Genomic DNA, 16004 nt, shown 5'->3' with positions numbered 1-16004 from the left:
ATACAACCTTGCCCAGGCCTGTGCCCTGGAGAGTGAAGATTTTCCAGACGCAGATCCATGGTCTCGCAAGACTAACGGATGCCTATTCTTCTTTAGGTTTTATGTGCTATTTGGTATGATTTGGTAGTGTTTTTTTTTTAGGTCTGGGAACACGGGAAAATTTTTTCCCATATTAATGGTAATTGCTGCTTTGCTTTATGCCATTTCGGCTTACGAAAGGTTTCATAGGAACGCTCTACTTTCGGTTGCAGGGGAAACCTGTATTACATTGCAGAGTATTGTGTGTTACACCTTCTGGTTTAAGATGGTGCTGATGAAGTACAGTGACTTGCTGGCAGCAAAAACAACGATTAATCACACTTTCTCTTGAAAACTATCACTGCAATCGATAGCCTGTACTTGCCTTTCGGAGTCGAGCCTTTGAACTGCCTGTATGACCTGGCATTTTCGGGATGTGAACTAAAGTCTCAAAGGTTCAGGAAGGTTTTGGTGTGTATGAGCCGGATTGAGGTGGCATAGCAAGGCCCGGGCCCATGAGCAACCAGTTTGGCTGCTGGTGCAGACTTGGAGATTTGAAGTGGGGGCGAGGCACAGTCGAGGTGATGGGATCTGGGCCCGAGAGTGAGGAATAAACGGAGGTTTGATCAGTTTAAGCAGGCCATATTGGAAAGGTCAGGTATGGGCTGAATCGAGACCGTGAGAGCTGGCCCGAGAGCAAGGAATGGCCTGCTGTTGGGCCAATTTAAGCACTGGGCTAGACTGAAAAGGATAGTATGTTGAAGCTGAAGATGAGGGGTGGGCCAGTGTTCAGCTCGTTGCTCTGCACTGAACTGAGGCTGTGGCCTGTAATTATTGCCAGCTTGCTCTAAGTACTTGAGCAGTCCAGAACTATTCGCTGGTTCACCATGCACTGAGTTCACATCTTCCAAAATTGAGGCTGCTTTCTGTATAGAATGTGCTGCAGCAACTTGCCAACCATTTTCATCAGCATCTTCCGAACCCATTACCTTTTGTACCTGAGTTTAATTTTTGTTTCTTGTTGTTTTCACAATACTATGTCCTGCAGCAGCTGCTCAGGAAATTGCACCAGTTCTTCAGTGGCAACTAGGAAATTGTAATAACTGCTAGCCTTGCTAGTGATGACTACATCACAAAGAAAAAGTTCACAATAAATGTACCCATGATTAATTAGAAAAACAACTGACACATTCTTACATCAACTCAATTAACCAAAGCCACCCACTCGTTTTCTAGATTGGATGCACTTTTGATCTTTCTCTCACTATGCCTAACCTAACAACCTCCTCAAACAATTGTATTTTAATATTTCCTGGGACAAAATAATCCTTTCACTTCCTTTCTTTGTATCCATTTTGAAACATCAGCTTCTCAATTTTATGTTTTTAAATGTATCCTGAAGTGACTTTTCAAAAGTACAATGCATTGAAGATGGTTTTAAGCCACATAGTATCGAACTTAAAAACAAAAATTGCAACTATGTAGCCATCTGTTTATGTAGATTAGTTTAAAAAAATTGATGTAAATACAATGTGTTGTTTAGTCATACATTTTCCCTAACTTGCTTTGATTTGAAGACCCCTGCAAACACTGATGCTTCCATACAAAATATTAACTATTATTGTCTAGGTACTTTCTGTGGTGAATTATTTCATGAGCTAAGTAGTAAGCATGTTTGGAATTTGGGAAATAGATTGCAGTATCATAAGGTTCAGTGAATTTCAATGTAAAATTCAAAGGCTGTTTCTGAAACAAATTGACCTAGGACAAAAGTCAGAATTTGGTATTCAAAACAGCGATGATAAATTCTATTTTCCTTAATATCAAATGATTATAAAGAACCAAAAATATGATGCAGGAGGAACACGGATATTTCACTGCTACTTTTCATTTTCCTGAATGGTGAGTCAGTGTGTGTGTGTGTTGCTCTGGATTTCCAACATGTGCAGTGTTTATCGTTTTCTGGACTTGGTTTCAGATTTGGCTTTTAAACTTTCTCTTTATTATTTGGTTGAAAATATTTTAAGAATTCCTGGCTTTTTAAATTTTTGGTCATCTGTTTTACAGAATGGTTATACTTCATTTTTGTTTCAGAAAAATTGGTCTGTCTTCAGATTCTGGCTCCTTGGGCTGTTCATTGTTTAAATTCTATCGAAGTGTATCTGTATTGCAATAAATTGCATTAAAAATTTAAATAGAGGTGTCATGATCTGTAATTTAAATCACATCTTCAAAATGGTGAAATTATTTAGTGTTCTAGCACTTCAGTATGTTTGGGCACAAAATTTAGTAACCATACATTGTGAAATAGTCACACGAGGAAATCTGCAGATGCTGGAATTTCAAGCAACACATAAAAGTTGCTGGTGAATGCAGCAGGCCAGACAGCATCTATAGGAAGAAGTACAGTCAACATTTCGGGCTGAGACCCTTCGTCACGGCTAACTGAAAGAAGAGCTAGTATGAGATTTGAAAGTGGGAGGGGGAGATCTGAAATGACAGGAGAAGACAGGAGGGGGAGCGATGGAGCCAAGAGCTGGACAGTTGATTGGCAAAACGGATATGAGAGGATCATAGGACAGGAGGCCTAGGGAGAAAGAAGGGGGGGGGGACCCAGAGGATGAGCAAGGTGTATAGTGAGAGAGACAAAGGGAGAAAAAGGAGAGAGAATAAAAGAATGTGTATATAAATAAATGATGGGGTACGTGGGGGAGGTGGGGCAGTAGCAGAAGTTTGAGAAGTCAATGTTCATGCCATCAGGTTGGAGGATACCCAGGCGGAATATAAGGTGTTGTTCCTGCAACCTGAGTGTGGCTTCATCTTTACAGTAGAGGAGGCCGTGGATAGACATATCAGAATGGGAATGGGATGTGGAATTAAAATGTGTGGCCACTGGGAGATCCTGCTTTCTCTGGTGGACAGAGCGTAGGTGTTCAGCGAAATGATCTCCCAGTCTGCGTCGGCTCTCGCCAATATATAGAACCCCATCCGTCATTTATTTATATACACACATTCTTTTTTTCTCTCTCTCCTTTTCTCCCTCTGTCCCTCTGACTATACCCCTTGCCCATCCTCTGGGTTCCCCCCTTCCCCCTTTTCTTTCTCCCTAGGCCTCCTGTCCCATGATCCTCTTGTATTCCTTTTGCCAATTAACATTCCAGCTCTTGGCTCCATCCTTCCCCCTCCTATCTTCTTTCATTTTGGATCTCCCCCTCCCCCTCCCACTTTCAAATCTCTTACTAGCTCTTCCTTCAGTTAGTCCTGACGAAGGGTCTCTGCCTGAAACATCAACTGTACTACTACTTATAGATGCTCTCTGGCCTGCTGCATTCACCAGCAACTTTTATGTGTGTTGATTGTGAAATGGTCAGTTTCTTTCTGTTCATAAATGAGACATATCTGCTCTGTGGAAATGCATTGTTGGTTGAAATGTTTGATTGTTCCAATAGTGTTTTAACATTATGGTTAAATATGATTTGCCAAAAATGAATACTAATTTGGTTTTAAATAGTTGTGTTCTGTATAACATGGCTCAATAAGAATTTGAGTCAGAATAGCTGAAATTAACATAAACTAGATATTATACATTTGAAATGCTGTTCTAAGTTATGGTTTCTGAAGGTGTAATTTTCAGATGAGATTATATCACACGTCATTTGAATGCTGTTAGAATTCCAACCTATGCTCTTACTTTGTGTTGCCACCACCTAAACTGACCCTTCCTGAAGTGAGCCAAGAATCGGTCAATTTTAAACAATTGCAGTGGTGGTGGTGGAAGGGAGGGGGTTGTTGGTAAAGTCTTTTTTTTAGTAAAACCTCCTATGGCATGAAACCCTGTCCAACATCAATTGTCAAATTTCAAGCATTGGTAGGCTTGCTGGCAAATGGCATTTAGAGAGAGGAAACTTGCTAAATGACCAAGATCTAAAATGTATTTTGTGTCGCTATTTACAACTGGTGTCACCACAATGTGCACACGTCGTCCATCATGTGCAGGTGATGAGCAATAGTTTATACTAACTTCTGCAGGTAATAGGTATGAATATAATTAGATATTGAGTTTAAAGAGTGGACGGGGAAAACATTTGTGGTGACCCAGGTTCTGGCACACAACCGCGACAGATGGAACAGACTGGTGCAAAGCTTGTCTTGATGGCACCCCAACGGCTCCACCAGGAGTTAAGGGCGCAAGGAAGGAAGGATTGGGTTTCTGCAGGAATCATTTGTGTAGCAGCAATGGATGTATCTCTTTTGCATTCAAAGCAAAATACTCATTTCCTTGTAAAGTTGCCCAGTGGAATGGATTGTATCAGCCATCTCCTTTTTGGAACGATGGGAATGGATTTGCAGGAATGAATTTTGTCAGCTATCTTCTTGGGTTGATGGGAGTGGGATTGCAGAAGTAACAAGGGGTTATGACATACTTTGGTTTATAAATAGATGAGAGGGTTGCTTGTAAAAACTTAAAATTAATTCCAAATGATTATAAATGCAGTGAGCACATTTGTGAGCCACTGGTCATTTTAATCTTTTCTGTATTTGAAACAAAAAGCTCATGATTTGATTATAAATCCCTAGTGGTGTTTTGGATCATGGGGTAAATACTGATGTCATTAGTAACTGTAGAATTCTTGGAAAGGTTATAAGACCGTAAGATATAGGAGCAGAATTAGACCATTTGACCCATCGACTCTGCCCCACCATTTCCTTGTGGCTGACCCAATTTTCCTCTCAGCCCCAATCTCCTGCCTTCTTCCCATATCCCTTCATGCCCTGACCAATCAAGAAACTATCAGCCTCTGCCTTAAATGTACATTAAGACTTGGCCTCCATAGCTCCCTGTGGCAAAGAATTCCACAGATTCACTGCTCTCTGGCTAAAGAGATTCTTCCTCATCTTTGTTCCAAACAGATGCCCCTCTATTCTGAGGCTCTGCCATCTGGTCTTGGACTCTCCCACCATAGGAAACCTCCTCTCCACTTCCACTCTATCAAGGCCTTTCACCATTCGATAGGTTTCAATTAGGTCGCCCCTCATTCTTCTGAATTCTAGTGAATACAGGCCCAGAGCCATCAAATGCTCTTCATATAACAAGCCATTCAATCCTGGAATCATTTTTGTGAACCTCTTTTGAACTCTCTCCAGTTTCAGCACACCCTTCCTAAAATAAGGGGCCCAAAACTGTTCACAGTACCTCCAAGTGAGGCCTCACCAGTGCTTTGTAAAGTTTCAACATTGCATTTGCCTTCCTCACCATAGATTCAACCTAGAAATTAACCTTTAGGGAATTGTAAAGGATTCCCAAATCCCTTTGCACCTCAGTTTTTTGTATTCTCTCTCCACTTAGCAAATAGTCAACCATTTCCATCAGAGTGCATATCCATACACTTCCTGACACTGTATTCCATCTGCCTTTTCTTTGCCCATTCTCCTAAAGTATCGAAGTCCTTCTGTATCCTCTCTACTTCCTCAAAACTACCTTCCCCTCCACCTGTCTTCATATCGTCTGCAAACTTTTCAACAAAACCATCAATTCTGTCATCCAAATCATAGACTTACATATAATGTTCAAAGAATTCCAACAGATTTGTCAGGCAAGATTTTCCCTCGAGGAAACCATGCTGACTACAGCCTATTTTATCAGGTGCCTTAAAGTACCCTGAGACCTCATCCTTAAGAATCGACTTCAACATCTTCCCAAGCACTGAGGTCAGAATAACTGGCCTAAGTTTCCTTTCTTCTGCCTCTCTCCCTTCTTGAAGAGTGGAGTGATATTTGCAAATTTCCAGTCTTTCAGAACCATTCCATGATCCTTTCTGCCACCTCTTTCAGAACCCTGGGGTGTACACCATCTGGTCCAAGTGACTTGTATACCTTCAGACCTTAGTTTTCCCCAAGAACCTTCTGTCTAGTTATGGTAACTTAATTAGGATAAGGGTTATTGTGATGTTGTTCATTGTAAGGAATTAGTTTTGAGTTTTGCAGCTACCTTTTCATGTTGTGTGAATTTGTATTTAGTTTTCTCGTTAGTTTTTATATGCAAATAGCTTGAGTTGCCTTTGGTCCTTTACTTTGTGAAATCTTTTGACATCCTGTCATTTCAGTTTTTACCTGTACTTGAGTGCTGTCAGGTAACTGCAGATGGATTGTATACCTACGATGCTTTTCTGTGTTTTGGCCTGGAAAATGCTGTACGGAGTTGGGAATTTTGTTGATATTGTTTAGTAGCGGTATCACAGAATGAGCTTTTGTTTGGGACTATATTGTAAAAGATGATGTAGGTGGGCCAGGAGTTGAGACTTTAATCTTAATGTCAGTATTTATTTTGGAGCCACTGTGGGGGAAGTGTATTCACTTAATTCTTTGATTTCATAAATTACCTTTCCATTCTTTTCACAGAAGTCGGAAACTCCAAATCAGGAATATTCCCCCTCACCTGCAGTGGGAGGTAAGTGGATCATTACTAGAATGTGTTTAGTAGAATTTGATGTTAGACTACTTCCCTCTTGCCTGCCTTTGTGCAAGTACAAATGTGAACACTACAAACGGACACCAGGAAGATTTAAAGGTAGGTTTAAAAGTGCACCCACCGCCCCCTCCCCAGTGGTAGTTCCAGTATCTATCCAAGGACTAAAATTGTTCATAGATAAAAGGTTGAGGGCAGTAAGATGTGTCCTGGGAAACAATTATTCAAAGGCTTCTGTAAGTTGCTGGAGGGAGATAATTAAGTCTGTGCATGATGGCCTTGCCAGGAGTGAAATTTCTCCAGATTTCATTGTCTCCGGGGTTCCATGGGAACACTTCCTTGCTGAGGAAAGGACGGAAGAAAATGAATCTGAACTAGGGGAGTGTGAATTCAGAGGTGATTTCTGTGTGGCCAAGAGGTGCATTCTTGGCTACGGTGAAACCTTTTGAAAAGGGGGTTGATAATATTGAACTTGGCCTTGTGTGCCAGGTTTGCAGCTCTTAGACTGTTACGTCATTTGGATTTGAAGCAAGCCAATACTGGGGGCACGAACTCACCTATACTGGTTTATCAGGTGTCCATTCTGAGTATCTGACGACAGCTGTGTGATGCACATCAGTAGCCATGAACAACTGCTTCCATTGACTACTTTTACTCTCAACCCTTTTGCTGCTTCACACACATCCTTTCACCTAGCCTCAGTCCTCCTTGCCTTTTCCTCTTGTATATTCTGTTTCTTTTCTCTTGGTGCATCTTCAGGTTTCTAAATTTTATTTAGAGATGGTGTTGACAGACTCTTCCAGCCCTTTGAGTGGCACTGCCCAGTAACCCACTGTTTTAACCCAAGCTTAATCGCAGGACAATTTACAATGACCAATTAACCTACTACCTGGTATGTCTTTGGACTCTGGGAGGAAACCACACGGTCACAGGAAGAAAATGTAAGCTTTCTTACAGAGGACACTGGGATTGATCTCTCATCGCCGATGCTCTGAGCTGTGATAGCACCGTGACTTGAAGCAGGTAGCCAACAGTACTGCAGAGTTCAGTGTAATGAGTGATTTTTAAAAAAAAATTTTTTTGATTAAATATTAATGGTTTGGATTTGAGAGGGGTGACAGTGTAGCAGTTACTGTAAAACTTTACAGCAGCAGTTGTAAGATTGGGGTTCAATTCCCGCTGCTGTCTGTAAGGAACTTGTACCTTCTTCCTGTGACCACATGGGTTTCCCCTCTCAGTCCAAAGGAGTAGGGGCTTGGGTTAGTGAGTTGTGGGCGTGTACGTTAGCACCAGAACTGTGCTGGGACTTGGCTAACGCCCAGCACATCCTTAGACTGTGGCTGTTAACACAAATGAAACATTTCACTGTATATGCTGATGTGCACATGACAAAAATAATCTTCCCTTCCTGTGCCTGCACACCAGCCCTTTGTGTTTTCTATGCTGTGACCCCAGATCCCCTTGTATAGCAATATCTTGTGCTGACTCCATTTGAAAGTGCAAGCAACAAGGGAGGATCCCACCCTTGCTCCTAAGGTTCCTCCTCCCATGAGGGAGAAAGCTACATAGCATCAATGCCGGGACCACCAGACTCACAGTCACTTTCCCCAAGCAGTAAGGCTGATCATGATCAACACCTCTGGCCACTAACTCACCCCTTTATATCCACCACCCCTGCTTTATTATTTCAAGTCAAGTTGCTTTTTATTGTCATTTCAACCATAAACTGCTGGTACAGTACACAGTAAAAATGAAACAACGTTCCTCCAGGACCCTCATGCTACATGAAACAACACAAAACTACACTAGACTATGTGAGACAGCTCAAGGCTACACTAGACTATGTAAACCAACACAAAAACTACACTAGACTACAGATCTACACAGGGCTACATAAAGTGCACAAAACAGTGCAGGGCAGTACAATAAATAATAAACGGCCATAGCGCAGTAGAGGAAAAGGGCTTTGCCCAGTGACCAGTCCGGACATCGGAAGTTTTGAGAGGAGAGGATTTCACTTGGATCTACTGCCCAGCTCAAAAAGCCAGCAGTGGATTGCTACAGTGAAAAGGCTTTCACCGGCGACCAATCAGTGTGTGAGATAGATTAGCAAGAGCAAAGTAAAGGAAGGTGGGGACAAGTGCAGTGGCCATTGTCTGAGTGGACAGAGTCAGTGGTGATCTTGAGACACAGGAGCAGAATCTGGCCCATCGAGTCTGCTCTGCTGTTCAATCATGGCTGATTTTTTTTCCCCCTCCTCCTCTACCCCAGTTCCAGGCCTTCTCCCCGTAACCTTTGATGCCATGTCCAATTGAGAACCAATCAATCTCTGCCTTAAATACACCCAATGACCTGGCCTCCACTGCTGCATGTGGCAACAAATTCACTCTGCTCTTAAATGCATCTCCCCCATTTCACGTACATCTGCTCTCACTCCATCCTCCCACCACCCCACTAGGAATAGGGTTCCCCTGGTCCTCACCTACCACCCCACCAGCCTCCGGGTCCAACATATTATTCTCTGTAACTTCCGCCACCTCCAATGGGATCCCACCACTAAGCACATCTTTCCCTCCCCCCCCCCCCCCGGCATTCCGCAGGGATCGCTCCCTACACAACTCCCTTATCCATTCATCCCCTCCATCCCTCCCCACTGATCTCCCTCCTGGCACTTATCCATGTAAGCGGAACAAGTGCTACACATGCCCTTACACTTCCTCCCTTACCACCATTCAGGGCCCCAAACAGTCCTTCCAGGTGAGGCAACACTTCACCTGTGAGTCGACTGGGGTGATATACTGCGTCCGGTGCTCCCGATGTGGCCTTTTATATATTGGCGAGACCCGACGCAGACTGGGAGACCGCTTTGCTGAACATCTACACTCTGTCCGCCAGAGAAAGCAGGATCTCCCAGTGGCCACACATTTTAATTCCACATCCCATTCCCATTCTGACATGTCTATCCACGGCCTCCTCTACTGTAAAGATGAAGCCACACTCAGGTTGGAGGAACAACACCTTATATTCCGCCTGGGTAGCCTCCAACCTGATGGCATGAACATCGACTTCTCTAACTTCCGCTAGGCCCCAGCTCCCCCTCGTACCCCATCTGTTACTTATTTTTATGCACACATTCTTTCTCACTCTCCTTTTTCTCCCTCTGTCCCTCTGAATATACCTCTTGCCCATCCTCTGGGCCCCTCCCCTCTTGTCTTTCTTCCTGGACCTCCTGTCCCATGATCCTCTCGTATCCCCTTTTGCCTATCACCTGTCCAGCTCTTGGCTCTATCCCTCCCCCTCCTGTCTTCTCCTATCATTTTGGATCTCCCCCTCCCCCTCCAACTTTCAAATCCCTTACTCTTCCTTCAGTTAGTCCTGACGAAGGGTCTCGGCCTGAAACGTCGACTGCACCTCTTCCTACAGATGCTGCTTGGCCTGCTGCGTTCACCAGCAACTTTGATGTGTGTTGCTTGAATTTCCAGCATCTGCAGAATTCCTGTTGTTTGTTGTCCACAAATTCACCACCCTTTGGCTAAAGAAATTTCTCCATCTCTGTTTTGAATGGACGCCCCTCTGTCCTGAGGCTGTGCCCTCTTGTAGACACTCCCACCATGGAAGACGTCCTTTCCACATCTACTCTGTTTAGGCCTTTCAACATACGAAAGGTTTCAGTGAGATCCCCCTCATCCTTCTGAATTCTAGCAAGTATAGACCCATTTGCCATTTTCTTACCCATTCTCCTGATCTAAGTCTTTCTGCGTCCTACCTGTTTCTTCAATACCACCTGCCTCCACTAATCTTTATAAAATCGTTCTTGGGAGTTCCTCGATTCTTCTGCCAAGAGTGGCTTCAGTCATAGAACGCAGAGGAAAGAAAAGGGTTAAGTTTTATTTTCTTCTCAATATCTTCTCAGCTAGTACAGTAGAGATGCCAGACAGGATAGTGGAATGCTCCTCTTGTGGGTTTGTGGGTCCCTGATGACTACGACTGTGAGAAGTACATCTAGCTGCAACTTCTATCCATCCATGTTAAGGAGTTGGAGCTGGAACTAGATGAAGTCTGGATCATTCAGGAGGCTGAAGGGGTGATAAATAGGACAGAGAGGAAGTTGCACCCAGGGTGCAGGACACGGGAGACTGGGTGACAGTTAGGAAAGGGAACATGATTAAGGAGCCAGTGCAGAGTACCCCTGTTGCCATCCCCCTCATCAACAGTTGCATCACTTTTGGATATTGTTGGGGAGGGGTGGTGGTTTGACCTGATGAAGGAAATTCAGTGGTCTGTTGTCTGACACAGAGTCTGGCTGTGTGACTTGGGAAGGAATGGGGGGTGTGGTTGGAAGAGCCACGTTTTGCTGATGGGGATTTATTTGCTAGGGGGAATGAACAGGAGGTTCTTTGTGTGAGAATGAGATTCCTGGATGGCATGTTGCCTCCTGGGTGCCAGATTTCAGGATATCTCAGATGTCCTCAGCATTAAGTGGCAGGGTGTTCGTGGTCCATGTCGGTACCAAAGACATGGGTAGGAAGAGTGACAAGGTTCTGCACAGGGAGGTCAGGGAGTTGGGTGCTACGTTAAGGAGCAGGAGCTCCAGGGTTATGATCTCAGGATTGCAACCTGTGCCATGTGTGTGTGAGGCCAGAACTAAGAAGATGATACAGTATGATTTGTGGCTAAGGAGTTGGTGTAGGAGGAAGGGCATATCATTGGGCTCTGTTCTAGGGAAGGTGACACCTGTACAGATGGGATGGTTCGCACCTGAACTGGAGGAGCACTAATATCTGGCCATTGAACATCTGCAGGACTCTGCTGCAGGTGTTCTATGACTCGGTGGCCAGCAGTCTGTTCTGCACTGTGAACTGCTGGGGCAGCAGGGTGAGAGCAGTTGACGCTGAGAAGATCGAAAAGCTCGTCAGGAAGGCTGGTTCTGTTCTGGGGTGGAACTGGATTCCCTGGTGGTTGTGTCTGAGAGGAGAATGCTACAGAGCATTATGGACAATCCCTCTCACTGCACCCCCCTCCCCCCTCAAATGACATACTGGACACACAGATGAGCAACTTTAATAACAGACTGATTCCACAGAGGTGCACCACTGAATGCCACAGGAGATCCTTACTCCTGTGTCTATAAGACTTGACAACTCCTCCTTGTGTATATAAGTATATGGTTTAATTGCTCATCTGTATTTTGCGCTATTACTTTTTAATGCATATTTTGTATCCTTTTTCATACCTCAATGCTTACATTTTGTATTTTAAAGTATATATTTCTGACTGAGCAACCTTGCAACAATAGTTTCTTTTGGGATAAATAGTTACCTTATCCTAGTTAATGTTAATGCTGCACGGTGGGGTTTAATCTAGAGTTGCAGAGGAATGGCAACCAGAATGGCAGAACAGCGTGGGGAGGTTGTGGAGGCAGATGTTGGTAAGACCTCCGACAAAGTTAGGAATCAAAACGTTGAACATGGTACGACTAGTGTCCTGAGCTGCCTGTATTTCAATACAAGAAGTATCATAAGAAAGGCGGATGATACTGCTGAAAATGAGGTAGCTGGTTTACAGAGGCAATGTGTAGTGAGGAGAGGCTGTTGATAGGGCAAAATTGCAGTCAGTAGAATGAATTGCAACGTAAAAGGCGGGCAAAATCGAAAAGGGTGAGCACAGGATTGAAGGTGTTGTATTTGAATGTGCATGGTATATGGAATGAGATAGAGGGACTTGTAGCACAATTGCAGATTGGCGGGTATGATGTAGGCATCACTGAATCATGGATGAAAGATGATTACAGCTGGGAGCTTAATGTCCAAGGATACACATTGTACCAAAACGGCAGGCAAAAATACAGAGGGGCAGCGTTGCTCTGTTGGTCCAAAATGAAATCAAATCATTAGAAGGAGGTGAGGTAGGGTCGGAAGGTGTTGAGTCATTGTGGACAGAGCTAAAGAACTGCAATGGTAAAAAGACCCTGATGGGAGTTGTATACAGACCCCCAGACGGTGGTAAGGATGTAGTCTATAAATTACAACAAGAGATGGAAAATGCATGTCAAAAGGGCAATGTTACAATAGTCATGTGGGACTTCCATATATAGGTAGATTGGGAAAACCAAGTTGGTGCTAGATGCCAGCATCGGGTATTTCTGGATTGCCCACGAGATGGCTCCTTGGATCAGTTTTGAGCCTACTAGGGGATCAGCTATTCTGGATTGGGTGTTGTCCAATGAACTGGAATTGATTAGAGTTTACTGTAAGGAACCCATAAGTGGCAAGTGATCATAATGTGATTAAATTCACTCTGAAATTTCAGAAGGAGAAGCTAAAGCCAGATGTATCAGTATTACAATGTAGTAAAAGGAATTACAGAGGCATGAGAATGGAGTTGGCCAGAATTGATTGGAAAAGAACATTGGCAGGGATGATGGCAAAGCAGCAGCAGCTGGAATTTCTGGAAGCAATTCAAAAGGCCCAGGATATATACATCCCAAAGAGGAAGAAGTACTCTAAAGGAAAGATGACATGACTGTGGCTATCAAGAGAAGTCAAAGCCAACATAAAAGCTAAAAATAGGGCATATAATAGAGCAAAAATTAGTGGGAAGTTAGAGGATTGGGAAGCTTTTAAAAACCAACAGAAGAGGCTGAGTACAGGGCTACGGTAGGAAACTTTGTCACATGGTGTGAGCAGAATTATCTGCAGCTTAATGTGAAAAAGACTAAGGAGCTGGTGGTAGACCTGAGGAGAGCTAAGGTACCGGTGTCCCCTGTTTCCATCCAGGGGGTCAGTGTGGACATGATGGAGGATTACAAATACCTGGGGATACACATTGACAATAAACTGGACTGGTCTAAGAACACTGAGGCTGTCTACAAGAAGGGTCAGAGCTGTCTCTATTTCCTGAGGAGACTGAGGTCCTTTCACATCTGCCGGACGATGCTGAGGATGTTCTACGAGTCTGTGGTGGCCAGTGCTATCATGTTTGCTGTTGTGTGCTGGGGCAGCAGGCTGAGGGTAGCAGACACCAACAGAATCAACAAACTCATTCGTAAGGCCAGTGATGTTGTGGGGATGGAACTGGACTCTCTGACGGTGGTGTCTGAAAGGAGGATGCTGTCCAAGTTGCATGCCATCTTGTCAATGTCTCACATCCACTACATAATGTACTGGTTGGGCACGGGAGTACATTCAGCCAGAGACTCATTCCACTGAGATGCAGCACAGAGCGTCATAGGAAGTCATTCTTGCCTGTGGCCATCAAACTTTACAACTCCTCCCTTGGAGGGTCAGACACCCTGAGCCAATAGGCTGGTCCTGGACTTATTTCCTGGCATAATTTACATATTACTATTTAACTATTTATGGTTTTATTACTATTTAATTATTTATGGTGCAACTGTAACGAAAACCAAGTTTCCCCCGGGATCAATAAAGTATGACTATGACTAAAGAAAAAGTCACTAAGAAGGAAAAGATGGAATACAAAAGTTAGGCAGTAATAATAGAGGATATTAAAAGTACATCCTCAAAGTCTAAAAGAGGCAAGAGTTGATATCAGAGCTAGAAGATGATGCTGAAGAGGTAGTAATGAAGGGCAAGAACATGGTGGCCAAACTGAAGTATTTTGCGTCAATCTTCTGTGGAAGACACTAACAGAACGGTGGAAGTTCCAGGTGTCGGGGTCATGAACTGTGTGAAGTTGCCATCAAGTGAAAATGTGCAGATGCTGGAAATCTCAGCAATGCACACAAAATGCTGGAGGAACTCAGCAGGCCAGGCAGCACCTATTGGGGGGTGGGGGGGAGAGAAAAGTGCCCAAATGTCAACTGAGGAAACCCTTGACAGGACTGGAGAGAAGGTTCTTGGGAAAACTGAAGGGTCTGAAGGTAGTTCAGTCACCTGGACCAGAGTTCTGAAAGAGGTGACTGAAGAGATTGTGGAGGTGTAGTAATGATCTTTCAAGAATCACTAGATTCTGGAATGCTCCTGGGAAACTGCAAAACTGCAAATGTTACTAGCCCTTCGAGAAGGGAGAGAGGCAGATGAAAGGAAATTGTAGGCCGGTTAGTCTGACCTTGGTGTTTGGGAAGATGTTGGAGTCAATTATTAAGGATGAGACCTCAGAGACTTGGAAGCATGATAAAATAAGCCATAGTCAGCATGGTTTCCTCAAGGAAAAATCTTACCTGACAAATCTGTTGGAATTCTTTAAAGAAACAACAAGCAGGATAAACAAAGGAGAATCAGTTCATGTTGTGTATTCAGATTTTCAGAAGGCCTTTTACAAGTGCCGTACACGAGGCTGCTTAACAAGCTATGAGCCCATGGTATTACAGGAAAGATTCTAGCATGGATAAAACAGTGGCTGATTGGCAGGAGATTGAGTGGGAATAAAGAGAGCCTTTTCTGGCTGGCTGCCAGCGACTAGTGGTGTTCCACAAGGGTCTGAGTTGGGACTGATTCTTTTTTATGTCAATGATTGGGATGCTGGAATTGTTGACTTTGTTGCAAAGTTTGCAGATGATATAAAGATAGGTGGAGGGGCAGGTAGTTTTGAGGAAGCAGAGAGGTTACAGAAAGACTTGGACAGATTCAGAGAATGGGCAAAAAAATGGCAGATGGACTACAGTGTCAGGAAGTGTATGGTCATGCACTTTGGTAGAAGAAAAGAAAGGGTTGTCTGTTTTCTAAATGGAGAAAAAATACAAAAAAAATCTGAGATGCAGAGAGACTGGGGAGTCCTTGTGCAGGATTCCCTAAAGGTTAATTTGCAGGTTGAGTCTGTGGTGAGGAAGCCAAATGCAATGTTGCAACTTTAGGTGAGGCCTCACCAGTACTTTAGAGTATTGTCAGCAGTGTTGGGCCCCTTATCTTAGAAAGGATGTGCTGAAACTGTAGAGTGTTCAGAGGAGGTTCACAAAAATGATTCCAGAATTGAATGAAGAGTGATTGGCTCCAGCTTGTATTCACTAGAATGCAGAAGAATGAGGGATAATCTCATTTCACCATTCAGTAGCTTCAGTGTCTTGATAGAGTGGATGTGGAGAGGATGTCTCCTATGGTGGGAGGAAACGGCCTCAGAATAGAGGGGTGTCCTTTTAGAATGAAGATGAGGAATTTCTTTAGCCAGAGAGTGGTGAATATGTGGAATTCTTTGCCACGGGCAGCTATGGAGGCCAAGTCTTTGTGTATAGTTAAGGCAGAGATTGATACTGTTGATTAGTCAGGGCATAAAGGGATACGGGGAGAAGGCAAGAGGTTGGGGCGGAGTGGAAAATGGGTCAGCAATGATGAAACGCCAGGGCAGACTCAATGGGCCGAAGGCCTGACTTCTCTGATAATATTATGGTCTTATTGTTGTGATCTTTGGTGTGTAACTTGCAGGTTGATTTAATTTTTATGCTCCTGCACTAGAGATTGCTGTGAAAAGAGAACACCACAGCTTACAGGGATGGAGTTGTATTTAAGTGGTGGTCTTCATGTGTATTTAAGGTAGTGGCTGATGGATTCTTGATTGGTCAGGG

General features: G+C 43.8%; 1 protein-coding gene across 1 annotated transcript in view; it reads left to right on the top strand.

Annotated features, from left to right (window-relative positions):
- Positions 1-16004, top strand: part of igf2bp3 (insulin-like growth factor 2 mRNA binding protein 3) — a 182394-nt gene that overhangs the window by 57769 nt on the left and 108621 nt on the right. The window contains exon 3 of the mRNA XM_072283096.1: positions 6418-6466. Coding sequence (XP_072139197.1) covers positions 6418-6466 — 49 coding nt within the window. The remainder of the gene's footprint in view (positions 1-6417; positions 6467-16004) is intronic.

Source organism: Mobula birostris, chromosome 19, assembly GCF_030028105.1.
Source record: "Mobula birostris isolate sMobBir1 chromosome 19, sMobBir1.hap1, whole genome shotgun sequence".
Classification (NCBI taxonomy): Eukaryota; Metazoa; Chordata; class Chondrichthyes; order Myliobatiformes; family Myliobatidae; genus Mobula; species Mobula birostris.
The sequence above is the reverse complement of the archived record's forward strand: the minus strand, read 5'-3'. Positions and strand labels throughout refer to the sequence as shown.